The sequence below is a fragment of the Silurus meridionalis genome, chromosome 10 (assembly GCF_014805685.1).
Source record: "Silurus meridionalis isolate SWU-2019-XX chromosome 10, ASM1480568v1, whole genome shotgun sequence".
Taxonomy (NCBI): domain Eukaryota; kingdom Metazoa; phylum Chordata; class Actinopteri; order Siluriformes; family Siluridae; genus Silurus; species Silurus meridionalis.
Genome location: NC_060893.1, coordinates 3,865,576 through 3,878,927, shown reverse-complemented (window position 1 = coordinate 3,878,927; position 13,352 = coordinate 3,865,576). Strand labels below are relative to the sequence as shown.

Sequence of the window (13,352 nt, the reverse complement as noted above, 5' to 3'; positions counted from 1 at the left end):
GGGATTTTGTGGAGATTTGTGGAGATGTAGGTGAGGTTAGGAGGCCTGGGGTGCAGTCAGCATTCACATTTATCCCAAAGATGTTTAATAGAGTTGGAGAGCTACAGGAGATCTTCTACTCCGAAACATTAAGGCCCTTCTCCCACGATTGTTCAGTTTGGCCAGGCGGCCTGCTCAAGGAAGAGTCCTGGTGGTTCCAAACCACCACTGCAGAAATGTTTCTGTACCCTTACCCAAATTTGTGTAATGATACAATCCTGTCTCTGAGGTCTCCAGACAATTGCTTAGACTTCATGGCTTGGTTTGCGCTCTGAAACCTGTTACCTGTGGGACCTTATATAGACATTTACCACAAGTGGACTCCAATCAAGTTGTATAAAATTTTAAATTTTGTAATGGCAAAGGCTGTAAATACTTATGTATGTGATTTTTTTTTTTTTAGTTCTTTTTGGTTTTGATAAATTTGCAAAGATTTCAAATAAACTTCTTTCACATTGTAATTATAGGGTATTGTTTGTAAAACTTTTAAAAAATTAAAAAAGCCTGTAGCATAAAAAAAAATGTGGAAAAAGTGAAGTGTTGTGAATAATTTCTGGAGGCACTGTATATGTATATGTATCCTAAATAAATATATTCCATACTGCAACATTCTCCAGTCCACTTGCTACGCAAACCAATTATGACTAATTGGTATTTTCATCACAGCAGTGTGTGTAAAGACTTATAGCAGCACAGGTAATTGCTTGTGATGTAGCAACCAACAAAACCCATGTAATAAAATACATGGATTTTCCTCTGGGGGTTTACAATAACCTGGTGCAGAAGTTTGCACACCTCCTTGCTTATACTTTCATAAAACACAATCTGCTCACAATGCAGCACTCAGCTGTTTTTATTGGCTCTCAAGCATGTCTTGATTTGGCAATTTTGTTCAATTGTTCCCTGCAAAAGTGATCCAGGATAAATGGCAAGCGTCTCTGATGTGCACAGGCCTCTTTAAATCATATCGCTAGTTTTGGGTTTGATTTGGCTAGGGAATGCTGCCTAAATCCAGAAATTAGGGTCTTGTTTCATATTTTGACTTGGATTTGTTCTTTTCTATTTTCTATTTTCTAGGAATGCAGGTTTTACACCAAAATATGCTGGTATTTGGAGCTATTCATGTTATTATTTATATTAATATATTTTGAATACAGCTCCAATCCCCGGTTCCCAATCAGAGTCCCTGATAAGTATTACTCTTGACTTTTGTCAGTGTTAGAAGGGACGTCCTGGTCTTGTTGTTACTTTTCTTTACAGAGTTTCATGGCATATAATTTGGACATTCTTTTAAACCATTCTTCTGAACAATGCTTTGTAAGCACTTTGAAGAACATGTCATTCGGATGAAATCAAGAAGAATCAAGATGAAGATATCAGGTTCAGATTCACCACCCTTTTTCCTAATTATTTTCTTTTCTTTTTTTTTATTCACTTACTGCTACAAGAGCTCGATGAGGGAACTCGTCATGCAACAGACCTGGCTCTCAGGGCCACAAAAGAAGACCGCTAGACATTGTCTGCCCTGGTCTCCATGGAGAGAGACACCTGTGGTACAGAGCCTTTGCTGGGCGCCCCTGTAGTGCTGACTGGCCTGGTTGGCTAGGCCATAAATACGGTTGTTGACAAGATTCATGAGGCCAAGAAACAGTCTGCGGTATTTCAGCGGTTTCTCCATTGCCACTCTAACGAAGCTGCTTTGTGGGCACAGCCCCAGCAACAGGGAATCGTGAAATTCAGACACTGGTGAATCGTGAAATTCCCACAGAAACTAGGAACCCTGGGTGGCACTCCAGGCCGAGGCCCGAGGAACTTACTGATCTGAGGACTCTCCTCTTCAATAGGTCTTTGGCTAAAAAATCCTGACATTTAGGATTTTTTGTGGTCTCTGGCGGGGGGAGCAACGTGCACTGCAGCATACGGTTCTAGGCACACCAGAGATCAGTCTCGAGAGACTAATTCCCCTAAGAGACTATCTGGCAGCCTGGAAACGTCTCTCAGTGGCTCCTGCGCACTGTAGAGAGAGGTTATACGATTCAGTTCAGGTCTCGTCCGCCCCAGTTTAATGTAGTGTGTCCCACTTTGGTGGGGCCCGAGCATGCTCTGGTTATGGAACAGGAAGTGAAACTCTTTTGAGCAAGCAGGCCATTGAGGTGGTCCCTTCATCCAGGTTCTACAGCTAGTACTTCATAGTTCCCAAGAATGATGGGGGTCCTATTTTAGATCTACGTCAGCTGAACTGCTCTCTATTGAGACTCAGGTTATTTAGTGATATTAGCTCGATCAGAGCACCTGGCAAGCACCTGGCATCGAGATGTGGTTCTCGCCCGTATGGGGTTAAGACTGAACGACGAAAAATGTATACTTTTCCGGTACAGAGAACCACCTATCTAGGCGTAGTGTGGGATTCGACCATCCTGTCGCCTGCACGAATCGGGTCTATCCTCATGACTGTTAAGAAAGTGAGAGAAGGCCAGCTACTCACTGGTAAGCAGTTTTAAAGACTGCTGGGTCTGATAGCAGCTGCATCCAATGGCCTTCCATACATGCAACCCCTACAATGGCGGCTCAGGGACAGAGGGTTCTCCCAAAAGGGCAACCCACTCTGCACAATTAAAGTCACGCGACAAGCCTTCCGGGCCTTAGATATGTGGAGAAATCCCAGGTCTTCTGTGAAGATGTTCCACTAGATGTGGAGATTTGTGTTAATTCACCTACAAGAGTGTGTTAGTAAAATCAGGTACTAAAGAAGTTGAGGAGGCCTGGGGTGTAGTCAGCATTCACATTCATCCCAATAAAGTTGGAGCCCTATAGCAGGAGAAAGCAGATCCCCATCTTTGTTGGTTCAAACCACATATGGCTCTATAAGGAAGGTGTCCCAATACTTTTTTCCATATAGTGTAAGTACAGCTTCATCAGTTTTGTCTGAACACTCTTTTTAACCCATCCTCATTAGAAAAGTAAAATGTCCGAAGAAGCGCTGGAGAAAGAAATTGCGTGTATTATAGCGTTCAGGCTCTTGGCCTTTTTCCGAAGGGACTTAATAGCTTATTATATGGATGTTAAGCCAGCCATTGAAATGAGCGATGGGAACACAGCTTGATGTCCTGCAGCTACAATAGCACTAAATAACTCTTACTGCCCCTGAGAGAATCCTTCACACTGACAGAACGAGAGGCAGGGAAAGGAATGAAGGAAACTATGAGAAGAAGAAGAAAAAAGAGAATAGGAAAAGGTACATCTCAGGTGAAGGGTGTAAAGGATCCTGGGATGGCTTGGTCTCCTTGTGGACCTGCACAACTGAGCAGTTTTATTAATGGTCTAATGCGTATAATATAAAAATGTGTTTGAATACGAATATAGGCTCAAGGTATATTCACTGCTTCTTATTCAGTCCTCACTACAAGCTCAGGTCCTTTTTAATGCTCAAATTACTGGACCTTGGTGTTTTGAAATGAATTTTTTATAACTCTATATTAGATGAAGGATTTCTGGCACTGGAGATAAGTGTATTCTTTATGTTTAGCTGGTGGAGTATGAAGGGAGACGAACGTCATACGCTTTAATAGGGATAATGAGAGTACAGACATAATAGGTGCACTATTCAAGTCATCTTTACCTTGCTAACTTTGAATTCCCTGTCAAAGATTGTTGAAAACACATACACTAAGCATTCATCATTTAGTCGGAATAAAATAAGCTATCTAATCATATCCATTGTTCTAGACAGCTCATCATTTTTGTTTTCCTGTGTCGATTAAACTATAGAACTCATCCCTCTGAGTGTTGCTCCATGATATAGTTATAGTTATAGTTATAGTTGTAGTTATAATAATAGTTATGAGCGGTGAGGTGAATAACACTGATTATCTCTTCATCATGGCCCCTGTTAGTGGGTGGATATATTTATCAGGCAGCAAGTAAACATTTTGTCCTCAAAGTTGATGTTAGAAGAAAAATGGGCGAGAGTAAGTATTTGAGCGGGTTTGACTAGACAAGTGGGTCAGAGCATCTCTAAAACTGCAGCTCTTGTGGGCTGTTCCCGGTCTGCAGTGGTCAGTATCTATCGAAAGTGCTCCAAGGAAGGAACAGTGGTGAACCGGCGACAGGGTCATGGGCGGCCGAGGTTCATTGACGCACGTGGGGAGCGAAGGCGAAGGCGATCCAACAGACGAGATCCTGTAGCTCAAATTGATGAAGAAGTTAATGCTGTTTATGTCCGATAGGTCAGAACTGTTTTGGCATCAAAAGGGGGACAAACACAATATTAGACAGGTGGTTATAAAGTTATGCCTAATCGGTCGTCATAATTTTAATATCTTGGGCAATTATACATGTATCACTATCATTGTAGTCTCACTTTTTCTGCCATCTCATGAACTACTGCTACACATTTCATACAGTATATCTCAATAAGATTGGAAGTTCATTCATTGTACAGCATCTATACTTAAAATATAACTTAATATGTATATTTTATTTTACATTTATTTTACATGATTTTACATTGCATTTTACATTGCATTGCATTTACATTGATTTTACTTTTTATTTTACTTAAATTTTACTGTGAGCGTCTGCAACCCAACAATTTCACCATGGGATCAATAAAGGATTCTGATTCTGATGAACTTTAGCTAACCAGTCATTTGATAGCATGATTGATAGCTTGGATTGAAAATGAAATTGATTATGAAAACCAATTTTTTGTCACATACTTTATACAGTACATTACATTACATTAAAATTATTCCTTTACATATCCCAGCGATGTTGGGAAGATAGGGTAAGAGTGCAGACTAGGCCATGAGACAGCGCCCCTCTAGGTCCACAGAGGGTTAGGGCCTTGAAGGTTAAGGGGTAAAGAGTGAACCTTGGCAATACTGGGGCTTGAACCCTAGACCTTCTGATCCCAATCTTACACTAACCCGTTTCTGGCACCCAAAAAGCAAATTTTGACTTAACTATTAACTTCCACTTGGCCAACCAGGAGACATATATAGTCAAGGACATATCTCCTTCAGGGGTCTACACACACTCTATGGCAGTCGAAATAATCAGACAGTACATTAGTAGTATGAACACAGACAGACAAACAGGCAGACACACACTCACACACACACACACACAAATATCAGTTTTGTTGATGTATCTGAAAAGTCTTGTATAGTCTCCGAAAAAAATGCGGACACAAGGGTCGAACTATCAAGTGCACTTCTTTTGGTATTTGCAATATATATATATATATATATATATATATATATATATATATATATACTGTATATATATATATATATATATAAAGCCATGTGTTTTTGTGTGTGTGTGTGTGTGTGTGTGTGTGTGTGTGTGTGTGTGTGTGTGTGTGTGTGTGTATGGTCAGGGAGTTGGAGTCCACAGCACCCCAGACCTGCAATGGTCTGCCTGAGATTTGACCAGTCGAATATCACTGGTATCTAAGGCTGATTTTTATTATAGCATACAATATAATAAGTAATAATATTAATTTTAATAATACTGTTGTTATACTGTTTTTTTTTTTTTTTTACAAATATTCTACATATTACTAAATATTATTGCTATTAGCAATGAAATCAAATAAAACACAAAAATTTGCACAATCCCCAACAATTAAAGTTAGCTAAAATGCAAAAAAGTCTGCGTTTGAAGTGCAGTGACCATTAACAATGATATGAGTGTGTAGTTTCTAACCTAAATTCACTTTTGATTAGGGTTGCAAAGAGGCAGACGATTTCTGATACTTTCTATGGGAACTTCATCTGGGGAGTTTTGGAAATACTCAAGTTGAAAACTTACCAGGAATGTATAAGGATTAATGGGAATGTATGGGAATTTATTGGTATTTGTGGAAATGAATTAAAATTTTTAGAAATTTATATAAACTATCATACACAAACATAAATATAAACATTTATAAACATCATAAGCTGCATGCAAACTAATACACATTTAAAAAATGACATTTCTCTTTTAACTGTTAGTATAATGAATTCTCAACAAGATGGAGATTTTTTGACATTATTTTGTGTGCAGGATTGAAAGGGAAAGGATTGTGGTGAGACCTGAGATGTTGTATGGATTAGAGACAGTGGCATTTAGTAAAAGACAGGAGGTGGAGCTGGAGGTAGCAGAGCTGAAGATGTTGAGGTTTTCGTTGGGAGTGATGATGATGGACAGAATTAGAAACAAGTTTATTAGAGGGACAGTGCATGTAGGACGTTTTGGTGACAAGGTGAGGGAGGTGAGTTTGAGATGGTTTGGACATGTGCAGAGGAGGGACATGGGGTATATCGGTAGGAGAATTCTGAGGATAGAGCTGCCAGGAAGGAGGAAAAGAGGAAGACCATGTAGGAGGTTTATGGATGTGGTGAGGGAAGACATGCAGGTAGTTGGGGTAAAAGAGGCAGATGTACAGGACAGGGGGGTATGGAGACGGATGATCCGCTGTGGTGACCCCTAATGGGAGAAGCCGAAAGAAAAAGAAGAAGATTTTGTGTGCAGGCTTCAAGAAATAATGTGTGTGATGTTATGGGGTGTGGCCCTGCAGTAGGTATTCTGTGTGCATGTGATTGATGAATGTGCAGTGTAGAAATTGAACTAAAATTACATAAAATCTGCTTTTTTTTTTTTAATTATCCTGGAAAATTTACTACATTTAAGTTCTCTGTTAAAGGCTAATGTGCAATTTTGTAAATTCGTTCACAAGCAAGCAAACTTTTTAAAATAAACATCGAAATTGTAGATTCATTAAAAAAGACGCTTGTTTGCAGAAAAATGATCAAAACCGATATTTCTCACCTCAAAAAAATGATCAGAATCGTGCACCCAGGAGCCTCGGATCAAAAACCAGATGATGTAGTTTGGTGTAATGTGTAAATATGATTAAGAGGCAGATGTGTTGTGTTAGAGGTCTGGGGGAGATGAAAAACGAAATAAATCTGGAAAAATGCCGAATGAGGTCTAATAGGAATAAAAATCTAGCCATAAATATTTCATTCATCTACCAGTAGGTGAGGCAGAGGACACCAGAGAGATATTAATATTCATCCCTATTTTAGCTATGAGTCTTTGAATAATCCTGATACCACCTGTGAGTGTAGTCATGTTACATTCTTTTTCTTGATTAGATTAAGATAAAGACGTGCCAATAGAATAGGAATCTGGTCAGGTTGTTACTGTTGCTGTTCTGTGCTGAAAAAAATAAATAAAAAAAATACAACTCCATCTACATTAACTGGTCCATATGGAGCAGAGTCGTGCCAGCAGCGAGCTCTATGCAGGAGCCAAAGTTATATGCAAATTCACCGCTTTACTCTCTTTTGCAACATAAAAAACCACACATATCTCCTGATAACTGGTTGCCTCCATATATATATATATATATATATATATATATATATATATATATATATATATATATATATATATATATGGATGGAAGAACTTGTGTTGGCGGAAAGGGAAAAAAGAGATTTGATCATCAAACAAAGTGATGGTTTGGTAATTGCGAAAGAGGTCTTCCCTCCGTTGTACGTTAGTGATGTTAACTCCAAATCCTCTGCATGTACTGATGTTTCTCTACCTTTTCTCCCTTTTCCATGTGTAGGTGTGAAGGCTTATGAGCAGTGCCCCTCGTGCAGTAAGGGAGCTTTTCCTGAGGAAGGAACAGATGGACGGAATAAACTTCACGTTGGGGAATTTTTCAGAGGGAAATGAGACGGAGCCAGAAGTGGAGACGAGCTCCTATAAAACGGTGGAGGTGGTGTTCATCGTGCTAGTAGCCGGCTCACTTAGCCTGGTAACCGTGGTCGGGAACATACTGGTAATGCTCTCGATAAAGGTCAACAGAAGCCTACAAACTGTCAACAACTACTTCCTGTTCAGCTTAGCATGTGCCGACTTTATTATCGGCCTTTGCTCCATGAACCTCTATACTGTTTATATAGTCATTGGTGCCTGGCCGCTCGGCCCTGTAGTGTGTGACCTGTGGTTGGCTCTGGACTATGTGGTGAGTAACGCATCGGTCATGAACTTGCTCATTATAAGTTTTGACCGATATTTCTGCGTCACAAAACCGCTGAGTTATCCGGTAAAGAGGACCACTAAGATGGCGGGGATGATGATTGCTGCAGCCTGGGTGCTGTCCTTTATCCTGTGGGCTCCTGCTATCCTATTTTGGCAGTTCATTGTGGGTGGACGGACCGTGCCAGACAGGGAGTGTTACATCCAGTTCTTTTCAAACGCGGCCGTTACCTTCGGCACCGCTATCGCCGCCTTCTACCTGCCTGTCATCATCATGATGGTGCTCTATTGGCAAATCTCTCGAGCCAGCAAAAGCCGTGTGAAAAAGGACAACCGAAAGCCTTCAGGCGCCAACACCGGAACCGGATCGCCCAATCGGACCCGCAGCCACGCCGCCAACAAGCTGGACAACAACAACGTAATGGCTGAGGACCCAGACAGAAACCAAACCCAGATCACAGATGAATTGACCAACCAGCTCGACAGCAAAATGCAGAACGGTAAAGGGCCGTCCACAGCCAGTGGAGATAGAGAAGGGGAGGAAACTACCAGGGACAACTGCGTTCCTGCTGAGGAGAAAGAAAGCTCGAACGATTCCACATCAGGAAGTGGAGCCACGGCTCCTCAAAAACCAGAGGCCAACAACACTCCGACGCCTGCGCGGCATCACGCCAAGACCAGCGCCTCCAAACTTACCTGCATTAAAATTGTCACCAAGTCGCCCAAGGGAGACTGTTACGCTCCATCCAACACCACCGTGGAGATCGTCCCGGCAGCCGAGAAACAGGATCACGTGGCGCGCAAGATCGCCAAGATGACCAAGCAGCCGCCCAAAAAGAAAAAAGCGGCTCCTTCCAGGGAAAAGAAGGTAACGCGCACCATCATGGCTATCTTGGTGGCGTTTGTAGCCACGTGGACCCCCTATAACGTGATGGTTCTCATCAATACATTCTGCTCCAGCTGCATCCCCAACACAGTGTGGACCATTGGCTACTGGCTCTGCTACATCAACAGCACCATTAACCCTGCGTGCTACGCTCTGTGCAATGCCACCTTCAAAAAGACCTTCAAACAGCTTCTGCTTTGTCAGTATAAGAACATACGCTCCACCAGATGAGCTGCGATAGACGTTTGCATGTACTTATGTGTGTGTGTGTATGTGTGTGTGTGTGTCTAAGTGTCTAAAAAAAATGTTCGGAGTGGCAGTGTGAAACCTGTGGCAGCTTATGTGGGGTCTCATGTTGTTTTTGATTTCATTTTATTTTGTAATGTGTGGTTTTTCGTAATCGACACCTTGTTGTAGCACTTTACACACACACACACACACACACACACACACACACACACACACACACACAGATACACTTGTACACCACATACACACCAAAACACACAGGTCAGCCATTATTTAGGGTTCCTTCTTTAGGGTTCTTTAGAACAGAAGTGATTCATGAATCATGAAAATTATCCTGATGTGAAAATTTGAAATATAGTAAAAAAAAAATGTCGATCCATTATTTTTTTGTAAAATAGAAGTGTATAAATGTGAACTGTAAGATAATATAGATAGCATGAATTTACGGTATGTTAATTAGGCCGTGAAGCGGAAGAATATAGCGTGTTTCATATAAATGTCATCTACGTATAGTAGAGTAGCTTAAAAAAAAAAAAAAAGATTTTATTTGAGAGAGCAGTGTAATACTGAATCTGCACTCTTACGGGGACAATAGGGCTGACTGAACACTCCAACAAAGTGTTGGGACTTCAGTGTAAAATAATACCTGTAAATACGTGTGTATAACCTTGTATAGTGTGTGTGTGTGTGTGTGTGTGTGTGTGTGTGTGTGTGTGTGTGTGTGTGTGTGTGTGTCTGTGTGTTAGATATAAAGTTTTGCCAATATGATGTATGAATGACTATTGGCTGCTTTGTGTTTTTCTCTATAAGTGTGTGTGTGTGTGTGTGTGTGTGTGTGTGTGTGTGTGTGTGTGTGTGTGTGTGCGCTGGTCTGAATGAGCTATCGGAAAACCACTCTGCCATATCCCGCGCGTAAGAGTGGGAGTGTGGGGCAGCGTGAAGTGCTCAGGCCTCCAGAGATGCAAATGAAAGGCTTTTAAACTGATGACTGATGAGCGGGGTGAAGAGACTCTTCGATACCGAGCCTTTTTTATTTTTGAATAACCCACAAATTTGTCGCGATATCAAAATGGGGAAAAAAAAGGCTGGTGAGAACGAATCGGACGTCGTTTCACGCTCAGAGATTGGTCGTCTTGAGTCCTTTAAAAAAAATCGCATGGTGGAGAAAGAAAACTCTCCGGTGCTTTCTCATGAAAGATTCAGAGATGTAAATAAGTGCTCGTGCCTGCAGCAAGGTGTTCATTCATGAAGGCTGCAGGTGGTTATGGCGCACTGACAAGCCCGCAGCACTGTTCTAGAGGGATCCTGTGTTTTTTCTCTCGGTGTAGCAGCGTGTGTAGAGTTGATGATGAGAAACGAGTGTATCGGCGTATGCATAATGCGTGAGGAGCGATAGAGCTTCCTCTAAGTCTATTCATTGTGTTTTGCACACTGAGGCTTTCAGTCCAAGCAAAAAGCATGCGTGTGTGTGTGTGTGTGTGTGTGTGTGTGTGTGTGTGTGTGTGTGTGTGTGTGTGACTACCCCAGAATGGGGGGTTATTCTAAATCACAGGCTTCGGTCTTGTGAAATAAAAGGGCTAGATATTTTGCACATCTCATCACATCACATAGTGACACATGATCACGTGTAAAAAAACTAAATTAGCAACGAACGTACACACCAACACAATCTCAACTTTAGTTGTGTAGCACGCTAGTCACAAAGCAATTTTACATGCATACATTTATCCCTAAAGAATTGTTTTATTTCTAAGCATTTTTTTTATGCATTTCAAGGCTTTTGCTTCTCTCTCGAAATACAAATGTAAACTTTACAAAAAGTGTCAATAAAACACAACAAATTCACGTTTAACATCCAAAAATAGCTTTTCGAATTCTTTCACTTGGATAAACATTCGATAAATTCAACAATATTGTAAATAATTTCATTCAAATCCTAAAAAAAAAAAATCCTAAAAACTGTCTTTCCCTTCCACATATGCACTGCATTGCCAAAAGTTTGTGGAAACCTGAGTATAAGATTTTTGAACATCCCATTGCACATTTAGTCTCCATTTGTTAAAAAAAGCTTCACTCTTCTGGGAAGATGCTCGACTAGATTTTTGTGGTGATTCATTCAGCTATAAGGGTGTTAGTAAAGTCAGGTACTGATGTAAGTGAAAAAGTGAGGAGACCTGGGGTGCATATATATATATATATATATATATATATATATATATATATATATATATATATATATATATATATATATATATATATATATATATATATATATATATATATATATATATATATATATATATATATATATATATATATATATATATATATATATATATATATATATATATATATATATATATATATATATAAAACCTTCAAGTGTTCATTTGTAATTCTGTTACACTTCTAAATGTTGAGGCAGGATGCGGATGTTGGTTAATGTCAAGACTTTAAAAGCCTGGTATCGGGAGCGGTGCTGTGAATTCTAATGTGCGAGAGCGATGTTTTTGCCAAAGGGCGACGTGAGAAAAGTGAATCTTTAGACTGACTCTTAAGTAGAATAACGGTTTGGGCTGAATGGTCTTGTTCGAGTTAAGGAATTTTGTTTATTGACGCGGGAGAAGCAGGTCCTCGCTTTCTCATGGCAAGGTGTGTGAGATGATCTGACGAAGGATAACGTTATGTGAGATTGATGATTTGGCGTGCTCGGGGGCTTTTCCCACTCATAAGTTTTATAAACTCTTTATTCACAAATCACAAAAAAACAAGATATAAAAAAGATTATGGTATTAATGTTTTAATAAATATTAACATTTTACGTGAAATAATAAGTGTGGTAAAATCTTAGCATGTGAAACTACGTTGGATATAGCCAAACTGAGTTTTATATATATATATATATATATATATATATATATATATATATATATATATATATATATATATAGAGAGAGAGAGAGAGAGAGAGAGAGAGAGAGAGAGAGAGAGAGAGAGAGTAATTATTGCACCCAGTGGTCAAATACAGGAACTGCATGCAACAATTGTTAATAGAGATCCATCTCTGCCGCACACTCGCTTTATGAATAAAGTTAATTGCCAGGGTTGCCAGTTTGGTTTAGTTTAAAAACACATTGCAGTCGGCAAATTCTTGATACCAAATCATTAGATATTCAGAATCATTTTCGAAGATTTATTTGGAAAAACATATTGTATTGAATGGATTATGTATTGAATGGTGTACATACTTTAGAAAAAAAAGTGTCAAAAATGTGTTTAGTTTTGGGTCCTTTTGAGAACCTGGCAACCTTAGTTAAGAATATTACCTGGAATAATGCCAAACAAATAAATGTACATCCAAACCGGCTTGAATTGAGACAATAGGATGCTATATATATATATATGTATTGTGAAGTGTGTGATTTACCACATCAGGTTATAGTACTAAAAGAGTTCATGACTTCCCTGTGGTTCGTGCCCATCCCAGGCATCTCGGCAGTGTGAGGGTACATGTGGAAGGCTGAGGGATTGGGGGAAGAGGTTTAACTTCCAGAAATCTGTGTGTTTACCTTTCTCCCTCCTCACACCTCTTTCTGTACAGCTGATTGAGGGAAGGTTTGTGATGGTACAGGCTGGTACAGATATCGCAAGTGAGTGTTACTCTGAGTGTTTAACAAAGCAAGAATGTTTCCACCAGTAGCTCTCAGTCCAACTTCTCATTGTATCTCCTGCACTATGACCCATGATGTGTGAACGCGTCCTTACATGGCGTCTATCGTATTCATTATGACCGTTCTGGCGGAGCGTAACGAGAGAGGACGGCGTGATAGTGTGGAGTGGTGTATGACAGCGGACAGCTGTTCGTAATCACTGCGTGAGTGATGAGACGTGCACGGGAAGGCGCTTGGCGTTCTACAGCGATGTGCAGACCCCCTGTCAGGTGTGGCTTTGCTTTCAGTGTGCTGTGGTTGGCTGATAAGATTCTGTTTGGCTCTCAGGAAGGAAAGAAGGAAGGATGAAAGAAAGAGAAAGAAAGAAAGTAGGAAAGTAAGAAAGAAAGAAAGAAAGAAAGAAAGAAAGAAAGAAAGAAAGAAAGATTAAGGCTCTTTGTGTGACACTTCTTTATAAGCAACTG

General features: G+C 40.1%; 1 protein-coding gene across 1 annotated transcript in view; it reads left to right on the top strand.

Annotated features, from left to right (window-relative positions):
- The window catches only part of chrm2a (cholinergic receptor, muscarinic 2a), a 103,215-nt gene extending 91,899 nt beyond the window's left edge, over positions 1-11,316 (top strand). The window contains exon 3 of the mRNA XM_046859602.1: positions 7,667-11,316. Coding sequence (XP_046715558.1) covers positions 7,679-9,199 — 1,521 coding nt within the window. The 5' untranslated portion in view covers positions 7,667-7,678 and the 3' untranslated portion in view covers positions 9,200-11,316. The remainder of the gene's footprint in view (positions 1-7,666) is intronic.
- Positions 11,317-13,352: the final 2,036 nt, after the last annotated feature.